This window comes from Gorilla gorilla, chromosome 13 (assembly GCF_029281585.2).
Source record: "Gorilla gorilla gorilla isolate KB3781 chromosome 13, NHGRI_mGorGor1-v2.1_pri, whole genome shotgun sequence".
NCBI lineage: Eukaryota > Metazoa > Chordata > Mammalia > Primates > Hominidae > Gorilla > Gorilla gorilla.
Window position 1 is genome coordinate 72,693,652 of NC_073237.2, and position 22,860 is coordinate 72,716,511.

Here is a 22,860-nt window from a genome sequence, read left to right on the forward strand (position 1 = left end):
CTCTAATTTTCAAATTTTTGATGCTACTACTTCAGTTATATTCTTTGTGTTTGAGGGACTTAGCCTTTTTTGAAAAATTGCTTATTATCATTTTATCTTAAACAGAGTATGCTTTTAGATATCTTCAGTCCCTGCAAGTTTGTGGGGAACTAGAAACAGAACTCTTTTCTGGCAGTCAAAAGAGAAGAAAGAATAGGGCTGGGTGCAGTGGCTCATGCCTACAATCCTAGCACTTCGGGAGGCAGAGGTGGGTGGATCACTTGAGGTCAGGAGTTCGAGACCAGCCTGGCCACAATGGTGAGACCCTCATCTCTACTTAAGAAAACAAAAACAAACAAACAAAAAAAACTAGATCTAAATTTTTAGCAGAAGAGCTTGGCCGGTTCCTCATGGCCAGCCACAGTTAGGGTCTCAGCAGTTTGTTCGGTGTGAGACCACAGAGGAGCTAAGCAGCTCACTGCAGGGAGTCACAGACAGGTATCAGAGACTACCCTCCAAGCAGGGCAAGGTTGTGGTGGGGACAGAGACCAAATACCCTAAGATGAGATGAGGCTATGAAAGTGCAATTGGCCAGAAAGAACTCCACCCTGAATGGCAAGGCCTTCGCCTTGTGATCTTACCTGTTTCCTGCTCCTTCCCTTGACCTACCTTGGGTGGCGTTTGGGCTCCCTCACTTGGGTCACAGTCCTCCGAGATACTGGCATGGCTTTGACATCAAACACAGTAGTTGGTATTTTGCTCCAGTCACAGCAGCCTCTGGGACACTGAACAGTAGTCCTTGGAGAGTCAGTGAAATTGATAAGTATTCACTGGGACTAGAAGCCAACTGAACTTAGACCATGCTTCCTGCTGCCGAAGGGCAATAGGTTGGTGACCCAGGTTTATCCATCAGCGGTTTGTTTACGCATAGATGTGTGCATATGCTTACGTGCATATGTAGGCATGAGCCACTGCGCCCAGCCAGTTTTGTCTTCTTGAAGATGTCTCTCCCAGGGCCTTCTGACAGGTTCCAGTCTGCTGTGGTTGTCTGTTGGCTTGTTATATGGCCTAGATGTTCCTTGACCTGGGGATTCCCTTTTCTTTCTTCTTCGGTTAGATCTCCTTTCTGATTCTTACATCCTCCCCTTTCTTGGTTAATAATGCATACATATATTTGAGACAGGGTCTCACTCCTGTTGCCTAGGCTGGAGTGCAGTGGTGTGATCATGGCTTACTGCAGCCTTGACCTCCTGGGCTCAGGTGATCCTCTCACCTCAGTCCCCTGAGTAGCTGGGACTACAGGTGCACACCACCACACGCAGATAATTTCATATTTTTTGTAGAGACAGAGTCTCTCCGTGTTGCCCAGGCTGGTCTTGAACTCCTAGGCTCAGGCGATCCACTCACCTCCACCTCCCAAAGTGCTAGGATCAGAGGCATGAGCCATGGCACCTGTCTAATAATTATTGAATATAACTCATTCTCCAGTAGCTGGACAGTAGCTGGAATACATTTTGCTTCTGAATCCATTTGATGTGGCTTAGTTTCCCCCCTCCCCTGAAAGTATATGCAGTATTCTTCCTCCCATTGTTCTGACATTTCATGATTACTGAACACATCTTGGTGTGGGTCTATTGTCATCCACTGTGCTGATACCCTAGGAGATTTTGCAATCTAGAAACCATTCTTTCATTTTGGGAAACACTCTTGAATTATTTAGTTGACGACTTCCTTCCTTTTTTCTTTTTCTTCTGTTTTCTTTTTCTGGAGCTCTTGTTATTCATATGGTAGGTCTCCTGATCTAGTTCTCTAAATTACTGTGTGTTTTGTTTTATTTTCTCATCCCTCAGTTTGTCTATTTGCTTAACTCCCTGAGAGTGTTTCTCACTTTATCTTCCAACCCTTTTATTGAGTTTCTCTATTTTTGGAGCTGGAGTCTTGCTCTGTTGCTCAGGGTGGAGTGCAATGGCACAGTCTCGGCTCACTACAACCTCTTCCTCCTGGGTTCAAGCGATTGTTCTGTCTCAGCCTCCCAAGTAGCTGGGATTACAGGCACACACCACCATGCCCCTCTAATTTTTGTACTTTTAGTAGAAACAGGGTTTCATCATGTTGGCCAGGCTGGTCCCAAACTCGTGCCTTAGGTGATCTGTCTGCCTCGTCCTCCCAAAGTTCTGGGATTACAGGCCTGAGCCACTGTGCCCAGCCTAAGCCAGCGCACCTGGCCGAGTTTGTCATTTTTGCTATCATGTTAAGAATTTTCAAGGGCTCTTTTTATTTGCTAGTTCTATTTATGTGGTTTCCTGTTTGTTCTAGTCATCTATTGCTGTGAGGCAAACCACTTCAAATGTAGTAGGATACAACAATATCATTTTATTTTTTTGCTCACACATTCTGTTGGTCAAGAATTCGGTGAAGACTGGAGTGACTAGGGACTGTAGTCATCTGATGGCTTCTTCACTCACATGTCAGACATCTGGGCTGGGATTACTTGAAAACAGGGTTCAGCTGGAACAGTTGACTAGGGTACCTATATCTGGTCTCTCCATGTGGCTTCTTACAGCATGGAAGCTGGTTCTAAAAGGGAGCCTCTATCTAGAGAGCACATTTTTCAAGACAACTGGGCGGAAGCTGCATGGTTTTACATGACCTTGCCTTGATGGTGACATAGTATTTCTTCTGCCAAACTTTATTGGTCAAACCATAATCATAATGTGTCTGGAGTTGGTTCCTTCTGGAGGGTTCTTGGTCTCACTGACTTTAACAATGAAGCCGCAGACCTTTGCAGTGAGTGTTACAGCTCTTAAAGGTGGTATGGACCCAAAGAGTAAGCAGCAGCAAGATTTATTGTGAAGAGCAAAAGAACAAAGCTTCCACAGGCGTGGAAAGAGACCCCAGCGGGTTGCCACTGCTGGCTCAGGTGTCCAGCTTTTTATTCCTTTATTTGGACCCGCCCATGTCCTGCTGATTGGTCCATTTTACAGAATGCTGATTGGTCCATTTTACACAGTGCTGATTGGTCTATTTTTACAATCCTCTAGCTAGACACAGAGCACTGATGGGTGTTTTTACAATCCTCTAGCTAGACAGAAAAGTTCTCCAAGTCCCCACTTGACCCAGGAAGTCCAGCTGGCTTCACCTCTCAATCCCCCCTCTAAACAGGACACCCCAACTGCTGTTGGGAATTGGGTGATGACCGCTCTAGCTAATTCCTGCTGGATAGGAGCTAAGAAGGGGCCCTGCAGTTGTAGTGTCCTCCAGAGGGGAACTCTTTAGGCCAGTCAAAAGGCCAGCGGGTGAGTCCAGGGGTCCTCAGTAGAAGTTGTTAGTTGAGCTCATTTGGGGTTCCATTTGTAAGACCATCTGTAGCTTGATGGCCTCAATCCTAGAGGAAACAAATTTGACAAGGAGGTTAAAAATACAGGGCCCGAAGGCAAGTAATAGCAAGATGGCTGTCATGGGACCTAGAAAGGGGAGAAGTCATGTCCACCAACTCCAGAGGTTGGTATAAGAGTTTGAAAGGCGTTGTCTGATTTCAGAAGCCTTTTCCTGTAAGTGCCGGGCAGCATCTCGTACTACCCCTGACTGGTTAGTGTAAAAGCAACACTCTTTCCCTAAGAAGGTGCAAAGTCCTCCTTTCTCAGCAATGAGGAGGTCTAGGCCTCAGCGGTTTTGGAGAGTCACTGCTGCCAAAGAGTCTATTTGGGATTGTAGTTACTATCCTTACTGGATAGATTTTTTATTTCTTGCAAACTGTATGAGAAATCCTTTGAGAGTGTGTGGTAGTAATGAAGTAGATAAACCTGATATTCTGGTTCCTGTAGCAGTGGCCATTTCTAACCCTATACGTAGAGGTATTAGTTGTATGGCCCTGTGCTGACAGACTTGAGCTTTGAGGGGCACTGACAAGGTCTGATTTCCACAAGATTAGAAGTTAGGATAATACATGTTACACTGTTAACGTTTAGCGAACTTTACTTTTGTTGAAAATCTTGTAAGTTTGGGATTTTAATTTTTGTTTGCTATTAATAAAACCTTGTTCAGTCCATATTAACTTAGAATTGGTATAGATGGCTCCTTCCTGATTCTATAAGTACTTTAAGGTTTGGCTGAGTGCAAAGAACTCACTTGTTTGAGCAGACCAATTATTAGGCAAGTTTCCTAACTCTGCAAGAGTTTTCTTATCACTTACTGAATACCCATTGTGTCTTTTCCTGTTCTGAAGGGAGTTCCTCCTAGGTCAGACCTTTGTATGATAATTAGTTAAGATTTAGATCCCCTGTAAGGAAACCTGCTGGGTTAAGGATTTTTGATTAGAAGGCTGTGAGTTGTCAGTGGCCTCAGTGCTTTTGGGCTACGCCCTTGTTTATACTGACAACAAGGTGGTATTGGAGTGTTATAGGGTTATAGGGAAGACCTTCAATTATCAATTATAGGTTTTTAATTTACCCTGGCTTTTAAAGGAATAGATTACACTTTTTTCTTTACTACTTCCATCTCTTTCTTTCTCTTTGACTTCTTTGTCTCTCTCTTTTTGACTCCCTGTTTGTCTGTCTCTTCCTCTCTCTCTTTGACTTTGTCTCTTTCTCTCTCTGACTCCCTCTCTTTCTCTGTCTCTTCCTCTCTCTCTGACTTTCTCTTTCTCTCTTTCCTTACTGCTGGTCTTTCCCTGCCTCTGCCAGCTGCTTATGCTGCTGTTCTCCTCTCCTTCCCCTTTTTGATGGCTTCGGCAGTGTAAGACTGCCACCTCTTTGGGTTTTTGCACTGCATGCAATAACTCCATGATTTCCTTGTGGTATTTAATGGGTGTTCCCCCAGAGGTTAGGAACTCCCTTTCTTTCCATATTGCAGCATGGGCATGTAGGATTAGATAAGCATACTTGCTATCTGTATACACATTTGTTGTTTTTCCCTTTCCCAGTTTTAAGGCTCGGGTAAGTGCCACTGGTTCTGCTAACTGGGCGCTGGTCCCTGGGGGAAGAGGCTTACTTTCAAGTACTGTTACATCACTAACTGTGGCATAACCTGCCCTTCATATCCCATTCTCCACAAATGAACATCCATTGGTATATAGGTTAAGGTCAGGATTAGCTAAGGGGACTTCTAAGAGATCCTCTTGGGCAGCATAAGTCTGGACAATAATTTGTTGGCAGTCATGCTCAACTGGTTCCCCATCCTGTAGGAGAAAAGTGGCAGGGTTGAGGGCTGCACACGTGCATATTTGAAGCACCGGTCCCTCAAGGAGTAGCGCCTGGTATCTAAGTAGGCAGTCGTCTGATAGCCGTAAACTTCCTTTGGCACCTAATATGCCATTTACATCATGAGTAGTCCAGACAGTGAGATCCTTTCCTTGTATTATTTTGATAGCCTCTGACACTAAGACAGCCACCGCCGCAACTATCTGTAAACAGTGAGGCCAGCCTTTTGCTACTGTATCAGTTTCCTTACTTAGGTATGCCACTGGTTGTGGGGTTGTCCCATGAGTCTGAGTAAGGACGCTAAGAGCTATTCCTGCTCTCTCTGTGATGTATAAAGAGAAGTTTTGTCCTGTGGGAAGGCTTAAGGCTGGAGCTTGAGTTTGTTCCTTCTAATGCCCAGACTTCAGGGTTGATTCCCTCCTCAAGCAGCGGACAACAAATGGGTAACTTGTTCCCCATATTCATGTAGATAATAGCTCCAGCTATGGATAATATGTCCCTCCCTAATAAAGGTATGGGACTTTCAGGCATAACAAGAAAGGCATGTGGAAAGAGCAAAGTCTCCCAATTACAACTGAGGAGGTGGGAGAAATACCTGGTTACAGGCCATCCCAGGATTCCTCAGATGGTAAGGGACCTTGAGGACAGCTGTCCGGGACAGGAGATTAACACGAGAAAGCCGCACCAGTATCCAGGAGGAAGTCAATTTCCTGGCCCTCAGTGGTTAAATGTACCCGGGGCTCAGTGAGGGTGATGACATGAGCTGGTGCTTGCCCCGGGCACCCTCAGTCCTTTTGTTGGATTATCTGGTTGGCGGCTTCTGGCCCAGAGAAACTTTGTGCCTTCGAGTGATTTCCTCGGCATAGTGGACACAGACGAGGGGGCAGCTTGTTTCTCGTTGGACAATCTTTTTTAAAGTATTTTTGCAAACCACACTGATAACAAGCCCTACTGGGTGATTGGCCTGCTCCATTTTCTGTCCTCTCTAAACCACCAAGGTTTGTTTGAGAGCCATGACTAAGGCTGCGGCCTTTCTCTGATCCCGCTTTTCCTTTTAGGCCTGTTCCTCTTGGTCCCTATTATGGAATACCGAGGTTGCGAGGTTTAATAATGTCTCCAGATTTTGTTCAGGGCCCAGGACTCACTTTTGGAGCTTTCTCCTGACATCTGCAGCTGATTGGGTAATAAACTTATCTTTTAGGATCAATTGACCCTCGAGGGAGTCGGGTGACAGGGGAGTATATTTTCTTAAGGCCTCCCGTAGCCGCTTGAGGAAGGCAGAAGGATTCTCTTCCTTTCCCTGAGTTATGGTGGACATCATTGAATAATTCATGGGCTTTTTCCTAATTCTCCTTCATCCTTCTAGAACACAGGTCAGCAGACGTTTACAACTCCAGTCCCCATGATCTGAGTTGAGGTCCCAGTGGGATCCATACAGGGGATGGCTTGCTGACCGGTAGAGAATTTGTCCCTTTCTTCAGCTGTCATTCTATCATTTACTTGACTAAGATACCAGGTATCTCCAAACTCTCGGGCTGCAGCTGAAGCCACATTCCTTTCATTAATGGCCAGAGTTTGATCTAACAATAGCATGACATCTCTCCAAGTGAGATCAAAGGTTTGCCCTAGACCCTGCAGGACATCTATATACCTATCAGGATCATCTGAAAACTTCCCCAGGTCTGCCTTGATCTGCTTTAAGTCAGAGAGGGAGAAGGGGACATGTACCTGGGTTGGGCCAAATTCCCCTCCCCCTACAGCTTGAAGGGGACATAACTGATAGCCCGGGGGTTTTTGTGGTCCTTTGGAGATTTCTTTGCTTGTTTCCTTCTGGGCGGGGGAGATTAGAGGAGGTTCATCATTAATAGGAAGGAGAGCTATAGGGAGGCTAGGATATGGAGATAAGCTGAGAGGTCATCCTGTGGGATATAAATTGCAAGCTTTGCATAGTTGTGGATTCTCCTTCAATGAAAAGAAAGCTTGGACATAAGGTATTTCACTCCACTTGCCTTCCCTTTTACAGAAAACGTCAAGCTGCAGGATAGTATTGTAATTTCTACTTCCCTCAGGCGGCCATTTTTCCCCATCAGAGAGAGAATATTGGGGCCAGGCCATAGTGCAGAAAAAAATAAGCCACTTCTTTTTCAGGGTTTGCAGGTCAGATTGTCCCAGTGGCTTAGGATGCATTTCAAGGGTGAGCCTGTTGATGCCTGAGTGTTTCCCATCTGAAAGAAAAAACCACCCGCGGTTTTGGTTTGTTCCCCGCCCCCCACCAAGAACCCATAACGGTCCCTGGACCCTGCTGATTGGAATAGTTGCACTCACCGACACAGCAGCAGAAACACTAGTTTTCCTGCTAGACCACAAGGAGGACCGAGGAAGGTCGGATTTAGTGGCCCTTGCTGACGCATTCTTGAAAACCTGCACCCTTGCCTGTTCTCCTGGGCCACAAAGAGGACTGAGAAAAATCGGATTTAGTGACCCTTACCAACACATTCTTGAAAACCTATTAGAGTCCTAAGCATTCTCCTGTTAGTATTGGGACCTTACCCCTGTCCCATAAAGATGTTATGCCCCCAAAATGAAGTGGAGGGCCATACCCTTAGGGAGGGAAGGGATCTCCAGGGTTGGAAGAGTGACACATTTTGTTCTCACTTCTCATCATATGAATAGGAAGGATATCATGTCTGAGGCTCCCCATATCCTAGCTTCAGGAGTAGCTTTTGTTAGGCCTGCTAGTCTGAGGAGGGATCCTAAAATTCCAGATAGTCTCCCCTCCCCACCCCCCACACAGGGCTTTTGGCAAAAATTATTTCTTTCTGATTGGTGAGCCCAGGTGCCTAAAGAAGGGAACAGAGTCCTGAAGTTTATACTAGAAATCATTCTTATAGGAGAAACTAGAAAAGCACCAGAGACAGGGAGTGGTTTTTATAATAGGGACTAGCCTCGGAGAAGAGAGCAAGAAGTTTGTCTGACAGGCTTTAGGACCCAGGAGGCAAGGGTCAGGATAGATAGGATAGATGGGCGAGTCTCACTTGGGTGATATGACTTGGAGGAGAGTTCCGCTCTTGGCTACAGGGTCAGCCAACTTTCTGTCAGGACCCCGGAGCTGAATGGCTTTCCTCTCTGTCAACCCTGGGCTCAGCCTGGAAGTACAGGAAAAGCAGAAGCTGTTTTCAGGCAAACCAACACTCCCAACTCCAAAGAGTTGGGGGTTGTTAGGTAGCCATTTCCCAGAAAACCTGACACCCGTATCTTTAGTCCGGCAGCCGCACTAGTCGCTTTTAACTGGCCGATAGGTGCCCAGTATTTAGCCACCGAATTCTAAGGAAAAATAGGACAGAATAGCAAGCGAAAGGGATCCGATGGTACTCACTGCTTGGTGATGGTCCAAGGTCACCAAGATGTGTCCAGCGTTGGTTCCTTCTGGTGGATTCTTGGTCTCACTGACCAAGAATAAAGCCGCGGACCTTCGCAGTGAGTGTTACAGCTCTTAAAGATGGTGTGTCCAGAGTTTGTTCCTTCAGATGTGTCTGGAGTCTCTTCTTTCCATTGAGTTCATTGTCTCACTGACTTCATGAGTGAAGCCGCAGACCTTTGCGGTGAGTGTTACACCTCTTAAAGGTGGTGGGGACCCAAAGAGTGAGCAACAGCAAGATTTATTGTGAAGAGCAAAAGAACAAAGCTTCCACAGCATGGAAGGGGACCAGAGCAGGTTGCCGCTGCTGGCTTGGGTGGCCAGCTTTTATTCCCTTATTTGCTCCCGCCTATGTCCTGCTGATTGGTCCATTTTACAGAATGCTGATTGGTCCATTTTACACAGTGCTGATTGGTCCATTTTTACAGAATGCTGGTTGGTACATTTACGATCCTCTAGCTAGACACAGAGCACTGATTGGTGCATTTACAGTCCTCGACCCAGGAAGGCCAGCTGGCTTCACCTCTCAATAAGGCCACTCAAATTCAAGAGGGAGGGAATTTGACTACTTCTTGGTTGGGGAGTGGCAAGGTCATATAGCAGAAGAAAATGTTGGGTGAAAATATTGGCCTGGCTATCTTCGGAAAATATATTGTGCCTCATTAATATTTTTTTAACATATTTTTAACTTTATATCCTGAGGATGTTAGTGGTAGTTTTCTATACCCTGAGAATGTTAGTGGTAGTTTTCCTCTCCCTGAACAGTCTGTTTCATTTGACTGTTTGGGGATCTCCCAGTTTAAGCAAGATATTTCAGCCTTATTTCTCTTGGCATGCTTGGATTCCCCAGTAAAAAAAAACTCCTGCCCTGGGCTGACAATCAAAGTTCTGGGAACTAATACGGATAAGCAAGCTGGAAATGTAAAAGGCTATTCACTGTGCGTGGGTCCTACTGTTTTCTGGATGGGAACTGCTTTCCATTAGGCCTGGTGTGCCCTGGAAGGGAGAGCCTCTGCAGAGACTACATCTTGGATGGGTCTTTGCCAAGTTTGAGGTAGAAACCCAGCTGCTTTGTAAAGAGCTACTAGTGGATACTTTGAACAAAACAAAAAACAAAGCAACACCACTCCTCCATCATTCTCCGCAGCCCCCCTTCAGAGGGATCCGTGCAACCAGCACCAGTTCCTGCACCCTTTGAAGATCCTGCAGTGTAAATAGAGCTGGTCTGTTCTTTCCCGCCTGTCAGCCTGGGATTTGTGCATATGCTTTTTCAGTTTCCTCTCGTCCATCTGCTTTTCCAGTTTGATTTCTGCCTCCTGTCTCCCTCTCCCTGAGGTCATTTTGTCCATCTTCCCACTCCGTTAAGCACTCAGCGGCACCCTGTCTATCTGGTGGTGCTGACTGTCTTTATGTTGGAACACTTTTAGTGACCATATCGTCACCTTAGGGGCACCTGATACCTATCTTCTTTTTCCCTTCCTTGACTAGCTTTCCTTTTTATTGACTGTATAAAAGATAAGTATTTATTTTCAGTATTCTTAGAATTTAGTATTTTTGTATTTCTTGGTCTTAAAAGTCATGTACCAAGAACCATTGCTTTCAGGTACTGGCTTTCCTCTGTTCCAACTCACGGTGGAATTATTTCATTTCTCATTTCTTCTTAGGTTATGCGATCTACTTAAAATTATATAGGGTAGTGTCCTCAAGGAAGTCTCCTCTTCCAGGAAAGGACCAGTGTCCATTGAGGGACCTTTTCAGGACATGCCCCAGGTCAGTTGTTGGATTAGGTAGGCCTTGGGCGAGTGAGGCTTAGTATGGTTTGGGACTTGAGTTTTTCTTGCTTTCCCAGAATTCATGAGCTTTTGTCATTTAGAATGTTTCTTACTCTTCTGTAGTTGTCCTCACTGGCAAATCCCACCAGATATTCTTCAGTGAGTATGCTTCCTGAGTGAAATATAAAGATGAAGGAACATTGGGCAGAGCAGTATTAACTACCCATGGCCACATTTTTGTTATTTAATTATTTTGGTATTTATTCCTTGTGTGGGTGTGTAATTTTTGGTAAAGTTGCATTAAAATAGTATAGCATGTGCGCATTTTTACTTCCCTTTAAACGTTTTTTCTTCTTGGAAATCTCTTTGGCTATGAAATCTCATTTTCCTTTCACCCTTCTGATTCTTAGCCGAGTTTTACTTAAGAAAACGTTGTATGTCTTGAAATTAGGTTGGTTAATTACAATTCCTTCGAATGATTTGACTTCTGTATTCACCCTGATGATAAATAGACAAAATCAAAAGCATTTTTGACAAAGTAATGCTTTCTCACATATTTACCTCCTTTATAGACACTTACTGTTTTCTCACATATTTACCTTCTTTATAGACACCCATCTTGTTAAAACCCAAAACTAGTGATTTTACGTTGTAAAAAGCATTTTTCAAAGCATGTGGGCCATGTAGGATGTAGACGACAGTGGTAAAGACCTATGGCTTTTTTGAGGTGAGATCCAAGTGTTTGGTTTTGAACTTTGTATTTTCTATTTGGATTTCGAGGTGACCCTTTCATGTACCCACATTCCATAAAATCCTGTTTAAGATAATTCTACTTCTCCTGTTTAAAACAAAAAAAAAAACCCCAAGACTCAGCGGTGTCACAATTTGTAACTTAAAATCTGTTTACTTTGGTGAACTTTATTGTTACTATTCTAATAATAGCTTTATTGAATATTCACATACCATAATGTTTACCCTTTTAAAGTAAACAATATGTTCACAAAGTTCTACATCAATCTCTACTATCTACTTAGAGAACTTTCTAAGGAAACCTTTGTACCTACCAGCATTCATTGCCATTCCCCCATGTCCCCAGCCCCTGGCAGACACTCATCTACTTTCTGTCTATATGGATTTGCTTTTTCTGGACATTTAATATAAACAGAATTATAAATGACTATTTCTTAGCCTAATGTTTTCTAGATTCTTTATCTACATTGTATGGAACTTGCATGAGACCTTCATATCTTATTATACCCATATAATATCCCATTTTATGGATATACCATATTTTGTTTATCCATTCTTCAGTTCACGGTCATTTGGCTTGCTTCCACTATTTTAGCTATTAGTAATGCCACTATGAACATTTGTATACAAGTTTTTGCGTGAATATATGTTTTCATTTCTCTTGGGTATATACCTAATAGTGGAATAGCTAGGTCATATGGTAACTCTAGTTTTAATTTTCTGTGGACCCACCAAACATTCTAAAGCAGCTTCACCAAGCATTTACATTTCTACCAGCAATTTATGATGGTTCCAATTTGTCCACTCAATGAGATAAAAAATACATTAGGGCTGGGCGCAGTGGCTCACCCCTGTAATCCCAGCACTTTAGGAGGCCAAGGCAGGCAGATCACCTGAGGTCAGGAGTTCCAGACCAACCTGGCCAACATCATGAAACCCCGTCTCTACTAAAAATATAGAAATTAGCCAGGTGTGGTGGCGGGTGCCTGTAATCCCAGCTACTTGGGAGGCTGAAGCAGGAGAATTGCTTGAACCCGGGAGCCAGAGGTTGCAGTGAACCAAGATCGCAGCACTGCACTCCAGTGTGGGCAACAAGAGCAGAATTCCAGCTCAAAAAAAAAAAAAAAGAAAAAAAGTGTACACACACACACACAATCAGCCTGTCAACACAGTTTTATCATCATAAATTAATGTAGCTGTCTTTTAAATCAGATGGGAAGAGAGTTACAAAGAAAATTACATTCATACTATAAATTTGTCTATATATATATACCTTTACTGCTGCTTTCTATTTTTTCATGTGGATTTGAGTTGCTGTCTAGAATCTTTTCATTTCTGCCTGAATATCTTCATTTAGTATTTCTTGTAGGGTAAGGCTGCTAGTGATAAATTTTTTTTTTAAATTTATGTGGGAGTATCCTAGTTTCTCATTGTTTTTGAATGATTTTGCTCATTATAGAATTTTTGGTTAACAATCCTTTTTTTTTGAGATGGAGTCTTGCTCTGTTGCCCAGGCTGAAGTGCAGTGGCATGATCTTGGCTCACTGCAGTTTCCACCACCCGAGTTCAAGCGATTCTCCTGCCTCTGCCTCTCGATTAGCTGGGATTATAGGCATGCACCACTACGCCTGGCTAATTTTTGTATTTTTAGTAGAGACGGGGTTTCACAGTGTTGGCCAGGCTGATCTCAAACTCCTGACCTCAAGTGATCCACCCACCTAAGCTTCCCAAAGTGCTGGGATTACAGGCATGAGCCACCACACCTAGCCAACAAACTTTCTGCGCGTTGAATATGTCACTCACTGCCTTCTGGTCTCCATTGTTGTTTATTTGAAGTTGTTAATCATTTTCAGGATTTGTTGTATAATCACTTCTCTTTAACATTTTCAAAATCCTTTGTCCTTGTCTTTCAACAGTTTGATTATGAAATGTCTAGGTAAGGGTATCTGAGTTTATCCTCTTTGGAGCTCATTGAACTTCTTGGATGTGCAAATTAATTTTTGTTTCAATATTAATAGACTATTTTTAGAGCAGTTTTATGTTTACAGAAAAATTACACAGAAAGTACAGAGAGTTTCCATTTACCCCCTCACTGTTTCTGCTGTTACTAATATCTTACATTAGTGTGGTACATTTTTTACAATTAAGCCAGTATTTATACATTATTATTAATTATTGATACATTATTTTTTTCAACTATTTTTCTACCTCCCCAAACTTGTTATATACATTATTATTAAGGGTTCATTCTTTGTGTTGTACATTCTATTTCTTTATTGAAATTTTCTCAATTTGGTTAGATACCATACTCATGCTTTCTTTCAGTTATTTAGTTCTTTGAACATATTTATAAGAGCTGATTTCAAGTATTTATTAAATCCAATGCCTGGGCTTCCTTGGGGACATTTTTATTGACTGCTTTTTTTGTTCCACCCCCCTGTATGTGGACCAGACTTTTGTGTTTCTTTGCATGCCTTGTAATTTTTTTTTTTGTTGAAACTGGATAGTTTATAATGTGTCAACCATGGAAATCAGACCTCTACCCCTACCCTGATGAGGGTTTGTTGTTTTTGTTATTTGTTTAGTGACTTTCCTGGACCAGTTGTCTAAAGTTTATATTCTTTGTTATTTGAGACCCACTCAAGTCTCTCTCAGTTAGTTCGTGGTCTGCTAATGGTTCCATAGAGATTTCCTTACGTGCCTTGAACCAGTAAGGGGCAGGAATTACTTAAAGGCATATTTTTTGTAGTGTTTTGATATTTTAGTAGTTGAAATTCTTATGTTTTGTTACCGAAGCTCCCCGTGGTCGCTTTCTAATAGAGGTGTGGAGTGGGGTGGTGATCAAGATTGTTAGAAGAAAATGAGATGAGCAACAAATTCAGCTTCAGGATTGTCATTAATTTGCCAGTGAGCACTGGGAATCTTCACAGTGGGGGAAAGGATATGTTGGATTTTCTAATCATACTGGACCGTTAAACTGTTCCTTGGTATACATTAAGGGAAATGCTGCTAGAGTTTTCTTTCAAAGAACTTAACCTAAATTTCAGGATGTTTTCAAATCTTCAGCAATCCACAAACATAGAATTAGAAAAATAAGTAAGACTAGAGAGAAGGAAATTTTAAAAGAGAAAAGTTAACCACCCATAATTTTGAGAAAAAAAGCAAATATGTAGGATTAGTTCACCAACATATTTTCTGAGTGTGTGAATACTATGTGTCCATATATCCCTTCTCACATTGTTTTTTAATTTCACAGATTTCTTTAAAGCCTCGTGCAGCACATCATTATCGCTGGATGCCCGGACATTTAATACACCTGACAGCATGTGAAGTGCTCAGAATGGGGCAGGATGTCACCTGGAATCAGCACTAAGTGATTCAGACTTTCCTTACTTTTAAATGGTAAAAAGTCTAAATACTTTTCTTAACATTATTTTATATTAATGATGGTCAGTTATTCATTTTTATTTGTGTTATTACTATTCACAACTCATTTCCTAATGAAATAGTTAAGTTTCTGGCATTAAAAACTAGGGTCAAATCTCTAGAAATCTTGTTATGAACAGATTTATAACGGTCAAATTGGTAGTACTTGACTTTCTTTTTTTAGAACAGCAGCGCTTATCAGCTGTAGAACCAATTGCCAAGTTATAAAATTGATTTTTGAAAACAAAGCTATTTAATGTTTGTAAGCATTTTATGTAGTAAAAGTGGGTTGTGTTCCTGGAATTTGAATATAGATGAAGGTCTGTCATAAATTACAATTTGTATACACTATTGTTTTCTGCAAGACTTAGTTATTACAGTCTGTTATAACTAATGCAGAAAACGCAAGCTGTATCTCTCTTTTGGATTATGAATACTTTGTTTTCTTGTAGTGTCTGGCATGGAACTAAACTCATTGTGGGACCAACCCAACACAGTCCCAAACTGGGCTTTGTTTCATCTGAGCCTTTTCAATCCAATTTGAAAATTCTGTTGACTTGCCCTTCCTTCAAAGATTCTTAGAAGTCACAACCATTTCCAAACTTCTCCCTAAGTATGCCCCAAATCCTAAATCAGCAAAAAGCAGAATGGATCTGATCTCTTTTAGGGCTGCTGACACCAGCTAATGGACGTTAAAACATGTCAGGAGGGAACTTAAATTACTAACGATTTCAAGACAAGGGGTGCTAATTCTGGCACAGTGTCAGAAACTCATCAACTATAGACTGTTCAATCATTATTGCCTAGGCGTCCAACTATGGTTTTGCACCTCAACATACCAAAGAGGTAAAATGCTTGTTGTTAGATATTCTAGTGCATCTATGTACTGGGATTTGGGGTTTGTTTTTTCTTTTGTTTTCTTTTTCAATCTGTGGTATAAATACTAGAGACTGTGGGCTTCCTGTACTACTACCACTTATCCTCTGATTCAGCCACTTTGTTTTTGTTTTAAACCTAACCTCATAGCAAAGAGGACAGTTTTTGAGCCTGAGAAGATTTATTGTGAAAGACTCTCTCTCTCTCTCTCTCTCTCTCTATATATATATGTATTTATATTTATAATTGCTTATTTTCTTTCAGTGCTGCTCTTCATTTCAAGATGCCGTTGCAGCTCTGATAAATGCAAACTGACAACCTTCAAGGCCACAACGGAGGGAAAATTATTGGTACTTGGAGCATAGAAGACTGCCCTTCACAAAGGAAATCCCTGATTATTGTTTGAAATGCTGAGGACGTTGCTGCGAAGGAGACTTTTTTCTTATCCCACTAAATACTACTTTATGGTTCTTGTTTTATCCCTAATCACCTTCTCCGTTTTAAGGATTCATCAAAAGCCTGAATTTGTAAGTGTCAGACACTTGGAGCTTGCTGGGGAGAATCCTAGTAGTGATATTAATTGCACCAAAGTTTTACAGGGTGATGTAAATGAAATCCAAAAGGTAAAGCTCGAGATCCTAACAGTGAAATTTAAAAAGCGCCCTCGGTGGACACCTGACGACTATATAAACATGACCAGTGACTGTTCTTCTTTCATCAAGAGACGCAAATATATTGTAGAACCCCTTAGTAAAGAAGAGGCGGAGTTTCCAATAGCATATTCTATAGTGGTTCATCACAAGATTGAAATGCTTGACAGGCTGCTGAGGGCCATCTATATGCCTCAGAATTTCTATTGCATTCATGTGGACACAAAATCCGAGGATTCCTATTTAGCTGCAGTGATGGGCATCGCTTCCTGTTTTAGTAATGTCTTTGTGGCCAGCCGATTGGAGAGTGTGGTTTATGCATCGTGGAGCCGGGTTCAGGCTGACCTCAACTGCATGAAGGATCTCTATGCAATGAGTGCAAACTGGAAGTACTTGATAAATCTTTGTGGTATGGATTTTCCTATTAAAACCAACCTAGAAATTGTCAGGAAGCTCAAGTTGTTAATGGGAGAAAACAACCTGGAAACGGAGAGGATGCCATCCCATAAAGAAGAAAGGTGGAAGAAGCGGTATGAGGTCGTTAATGGAAAGCTGACAAACACAGGGACTGTCAAAATGCTTCCTCCACTCGAAACACCTCTTTTTTCTGGCAGTGCCTACTTCGTGGTCAGTAGGGAGTATGTGGGGTATGTACTACAGAATGAAAAAATCCAAAAGTTTATGGAGTGGGCACAAGACACATACAGCCCTGATGAGTATCTCTGGGCCACCATCCAAAGGATTCCTGAAGTCCCGGGCTCACTCTCTGCCAGCCATAAGTATGATTTGTCTGACATGCAAGCAGTTGCCAGGTTTGTCAAGTGGCAGTACTTTGAGGGTGATGTTTCCAAGGGTGCTCCCTACCCGCCCTGCAATGGAGTCCATGTGCGCTCAGTGTGCATTTTCGGAGCTGGTGACTTGAACTGGATGCTGCGCAAACACCACTTGTTTGCCAATAAGTTTGACGTGGATGTTGACCTCTTTGCCATCCAGTGTTTGGATGAGCATTTGAGACATAAAGCTTTGGAGACATTAAAACACTGACCATTACAGGCAATTTTATGAATAAGAAGGATACACAAAACGTACCCTTATCTGTTTCCCCTTCCTTGTCAGTAAGCGTCAGGAAGATGGTATGAAGTCCTCTTTGGGGCAGGGACTCTAGTAGATCTTCTTGTCAGAGAAGCTGTATGGTTTCTGCAGAGCACAGTTAGCTAGAAAGGTGATAGCATTAAATGTTCATCTAGAGTTAATAGTGGGAGGAGTAAAGGTAGCGTTGAGGCCAGAGCAGGTAGCAAGGCATTGTGGAAAGAGGGGACCAGGGTGGCTGGGGAAGAGGCCGATGCATAAAGTCAGCCTGTTCAAAGTGCTCAGGGACTTAGCAAAATGAGAAGATGTGACCTGTGCCAAAACTATTTTGACAATTTTAAATGTGACCATTTTTCTGGTATGAATAAACTTACAGCAACGAATAATCAAAGATACAATTAATCTGATATTATATTTGTTGAAACAGAAATTTGATTTTACTGTAAATGATTTTTGTAAGTAATTTATATTCTGCTCTAATACTGTACTGTGTAGTGTGTCTCCGTATGTCATCTCAGGGAGCTTAAAATGGGCTTGATTTAACATTGTTTTTGTGTTATTTTTGCTTGAAACAATGCACACATTTTCAACAACCAAAAAATGACAATTTCTAGTTTAGTTAATTTCTACAAATCATCTTAGGTTATTAGCAAGGTTAAGACATCTTCTTTTTTAAAAAAATTATAGCTTCTACCGAGAGAAACACTCAATTTTTCTAGAGATTTGCCTCTATCTTCCTTTCCTCAGTCTTCCCAGACTGCTATCAAGCTGTGTAAAAATTTACTTTCACTGGACCCTAAATTGTCTCTGCGATCTGACTGCCAGTAATTAGTGCAGAAAACTAAGACAGGATAATACAGGTTTGAGGGGCTGGGGAGTGGGAGGGGGGAGAAAAGGAATGTATTTAAACAATTTCCGATGCCCATGATGAGTTTCAAAACCAGCATTGACACCGTCCCCAAAATTAAGGCTGTCGCTTATTGAATCCACTTGTGTCCAACCTTCCAGGATTGTTTTATCCTAATGTCACCTGTATATTCATTTGAAAGGACTTGGCCCTGTTCTTGGGTCTTCCCGTTACCTGTCCCCTGGGTGGTTAGTTTCCTCCTTTTCTCAACCTTCCATGAGGAGGAAAGAAGTGGGCAGTCATTCCACATGGCCTGTTGGAAGGCCTGGGGAGGGAACTTTGGGTTTGGGACAGATTTTTTTTTTGTTTTTGGTATCATTCACAGCATACGATTTTTACTCTCTCCATTTTCACCATAAGACAGATAGTTTGGGGTTGCTATAATGCTGTCACACATCTCAAAGTACATTCAAATCTTAAAAAGAAATTCTCGTAGTTTTGCCATGTTGATACTGTTCAGCAAACAAGCTACCAGGAACTGTGAGGCTTTGTCATTTAGCATTAGACTTTAAACAAGAATTAAAATCGTGCTATATTTTTAAAATCTAGCCAAATTAAATAGTACATGAGAAATTCAGAGTATTAGACAGTTTTAAGGCATTCAACTGAGAAAACTTTTATTCGTCAAAGTCAGAAAACATTTTCATCTTATTGAGAGATATGTTTTTAAACTTTTATCATCATTTGTAAATGTGGAAGTTGGTGGATTGCTGTGTTTTTGCATGATTAGCATGGGAGTCTGTTGGAGCAAGAGGAACATGTTTGTTTTGAAAACTCGAGATGATGAGGGCGGTACATGCAGTGTGTTCTCTCTTTATTGGCTTCTAAACCAGTTTTTTCCCTTAATGCATGTCAAATATTTCTCCCATGCTTCTCTTAGCAGAAAAGTTTTTACCTGTAAGACAGGGCACCTTTTAACTCTAAAACTAGTGATACTCAGTGGCATAGACTTTGTCTTATAAACATTTTTTCATTTTTTATTTTGAAAAATTGCAAATCTACAGCAAAAGTAAAACAGTTGAGTGAACACCATGTAACCCTCACCTGGTGTTAACATTGTGCCCTATTTGCTTTAAGTTGTATGTATTTTTGAACTTGGCAAAATTGGAAATTAAAATTTTTAAAAATTACAAATATACAAAGTTATCTTAGCACATTTATTATGTGTGACTGCATCTGATTTATATTTAAATTGGCAGGTTTCGAGGGATTTTTTTCTTCATCATAAATGTAAAAATAGGATTTTAGAGTCTATTTCCCCAAGTGCCACATTAAAACTGTAAACTTATCATCTTCTATGTAGCTGTGATATCTCATCTTTCTAAAATGGCACTTGTTAAAAAGTGTTCAAACACTATCCCTAATGCCTGCGGCAGAGATTATATACGATCTATTCATTGGGGCTCAAAGTATCTTTTAGACTTTTAAGGACAATTTACAGCAAATGAAATTTATGATGCTGTGACAAGAAATTTAAAGAATCAAAACGATGGTTTGAAAAGGAAACCTATGGTACACGCAGGAGAAGCAAAACCCAAGTGATTTGTGAGAAATATAGAAATTATTTAAATTACTTTATAGTAATTATTAAACACTAATTTTTGTACTGTCATTGAAGATGTTTTATAGAGAAATCTGAGAAATCGCATTCACAAATTAGAAGTCAAACATGGCCAGGCACAGTGGCTCACACATGTAATCTTCAGGATTTCAAGACCAGCCTAGCCGACATGATGAAACCCCATCTCTACTGAAAACAGAAAAAAAAAATTAGCCAGGCTTGCACCTGTAATCCCAGTTACCTGGGAGGCTGAGGCAGGAGAATCTCTTGAGCCCAGGAGGCAGAGGTTGCAGTGAGCTGAGATCCCACCACCACACCAGCCTGGGTGACAGAGTGAAACTCGTATCTCCAAAAAAACAAACAAAAAGTCCTTAAACATATGTGAACAAAAATTTTGTGATGGAAGGATTCTAGTTAATGAGTATTGCATCAAGATTTACATCTTTCTTACTAAGGACAAGAGTTAATAAAAATTGTTCTTTATTTTACAGGCAGTTACTGAGGCTCTTCCCAGATCTCAGTAAACAGCCACTCAGCCTTGAAAATGGAGTGGTGTTGTTTCTAAACATATATTTATGTCATTTATTAAGTACAGTTCACTTAAATAACATAAGTAGATTTTCTCTTGTAGTGATTTGGGTAGGAAGAGGCCATGTTTCAGTTCGTTTCCTCTGTAGGGTCGATTGAATTGGACCTTTTCAGTTGTTCAGAAAAATAAAAATAATTTCTCATATTAAATACAGACACTCCTCAACTTACGATGTGGGTAGGTCCCAGTGAACCCATTGTAATTTGAAAATATCATATTGAAAATGCATTTAATATCTCTTACCTGAAATCATAACTTAGCCTAGCCTACCTTAAATGTTCTCAGAACATTTAGCCTGCAGTTGGGCAAAACCATTTAACACAAAGCCTATTTTATAATGAAGTGTTGAATAGCTCATGTTATTTACTGAATACTGTTGTGAAAGTGAAAAACAATGATTGTATGGGTACTCAAAGTATAATTTCTACTGAATGCATATCACTTGTGCACTGTTGTAAAGTTGAAAAACCGTTAAGCCTCTTACGATTTTTAAGTAAGTTGGGGACCATCTGTTTAAAATAAATGCAATACTATTTCATGATAAACATGGTCACTGTAAGTTTTACTCTTTTGAATGAGGGTGCGACAGAATGCAGTTAGAATCAGTTCATATCACCATTAAAATCATCCATTCAGAAACCAAGGCCTTGTCTGCACAAATTTTTTATTCCTTTTTCTGTTAGCAACCAGCACTCAAACGTTAAATTTGGTAGTTGATGTACTTTGTAACAAATAAGTGTGTGCAAGTAGTGATTAAAAATAAGATTCATTCTCAAGGCACAAATGTCAGAGGGGAAGAGAGTATCTCAAAAACAAACTAACACAGAGTATGCAAAAAGATTACTGGGAGGCTTTAGAAGTATGCAATTGAATGGCCAGTATTGCATTCTAGGACATTAGACACTTCAACTGTGTCTACTGAAGAAAGAGAACAGTTTTCCAGTTAGTAGCATAGGTTAATAGGAGCTATCACCTGCTGTTGGTTTGAATGTAATGGGCACAGCTGAGGGAAAAGGGACCCCATGCCCCTAATATTGAGTGCCTTCACCAGATATTGTCACACCGGATCTATTAAACACTTGGGGTATTCTTTAGCCCTAAATTAGATGAAACATTCTGGAAAGTGGCAAAATTGATGAATTTCAGATTTTTCTCTAAAGCTTGAGAGCTTTACATATCCTTTATAAGCCTGCTTGTGAAAGATATTGTTTTTAATACATGCTTTAATGTTTTCAGGGCTTGTCATCAGAATATTGATACAATTTTTTTTAATGCAGTAAGACCCAAACTAGAAATGAATTACAACTATTGGGAAAGAAAAAACTATTGTTATTATTGCAGATGATATAATGGTCCAAGTAGAAAGCCTGGGAATCTCATCTTAGAATTAATATGAAATTAGCAAAAACCTCCAGATATCCAAAAGTTAATAGACAAAGGTAGCTTTAAGATATAATTGGAGTATATCACCATTTGTTGTGGCAACAAGCTTTGTCACATTTATAGACAAACTGAGCATGTGTGCAGAAACTATACAAAGATAACAGAAGACCTGTATAGATGGAAAAATACACTGCTCCTAGCTGATAAAATGAATTTTTGTTTTTGTTTTTGTTTTTTTTTTTTTTTTTTGAGACGGAGTTTCACTCTTGTTGCCCGGGCTGAAGTGCAATGGCATGATCTCGGCTCACCACAACTTCCGCCTCCTGGGTTCAAGCAATTCTCCTGCCTCAGCCTCCGGAGTAGCTGGGATTACAGACATGTGCCACCATGCCTGGCTAATTTTGTATTTTTAGTAGAAACGGGGTTTCTCCATGTTGGTCAGGCTGGTCTCAACCTCCCAACCTCAGGTGATCCGCTCGCCTCGGCCTCCCAAAGTGCTAGGATTACAGGCGTGAGCCACTGTTCCCAGCCCTAAAATGAAATATTTTAAACATTTCTTCTATTTGTGAATTAACTGAATGCAAGTCTATTAATGTTCTCAATGGCTTGAGAGTATTCTAAATTTCATCTGAAAGATGTGCAAGAATAGGAATATTTTGAAAGGAAAGTAATGAGGTCTTAAGATACTAGATATAAAACCATATTTCACAGCTAAAAAATATTAAAAATGTACTAATAGTTTACATTTGAACCCTTAGACCAATGCAGTAGTAGCCCCGAAATAGATGTGAGTATAAATAAAATGTTCCAAAAATCCTAGGAACATAAGGAAGGTAAACTTTTGGAGAATACTAGATTATGGCTTTATAATGTACACCAAAATCCAGATGAAAAATGTGAAAATAAGCTAGAAGAACATACTAGTGACTATCTTTGGATGGGTGACTGAATTTTCCAAATAAAAGCAATAAGATTCATTAAGGAGCAGATTATATATTTAAAAATATATATCTTCTGAATATGAGAAAGTAAAAGGCAAATGAGATTAGAACATTTGCCTACAGATCTTGGAAGAGGGAGGCTTAATACCTTAATATGGAAATGATTTATGCTAATATTTAAAACCAGTTATATTGAGATAATTCACATATACAGTTTACCCATTTAAAGTGTATATCTAAGTGGTTTTTATTATAACCATTACCACAATCCATTTTATTTTTATTTGTATTTTAAATATGGAGACAGGTTCTCACTATGTA

The 22,860-nt window shown here is 40.7% G+C and overlaps 1 protein-coding gene across 17 annotated transcripts in view; it reads left to right on the forward strand.

The window, feature by feature from the left end:
- The window catches only part of GCNT1 (glucosaminyl (N-acetyl) transferase 1), a 114,172-nt gene extending 93,412 nt beyond the window's left edge, over positions 1–20,760 (forward strand). For all 17 annotated transcript variants that reach the window (XM_055351062.2, XM_055351073.2, XM_004048147.5 and 14 more), the window contains 2 exons: positions 14,374–14,519; positions 15,684–20,760. In XM_055351062.2, coding sequence (XP_055207037.1) covers positions 15,827–17,113 — 1,287 coding nt within the window. In that variant the 5' untranslated portion in view covers positions 14,374–14,519; positions 15,684–15,826 and the 3' untranslated portion in view covers positions 17,114–20,760. The remainder of the gene's footprint in view (positions 1–14,373; positions 14,520–15,683) is intronic.
- The last annotated feature ends 2,100 nt before the right edge of the window (positions 20,761–22,860 follow it).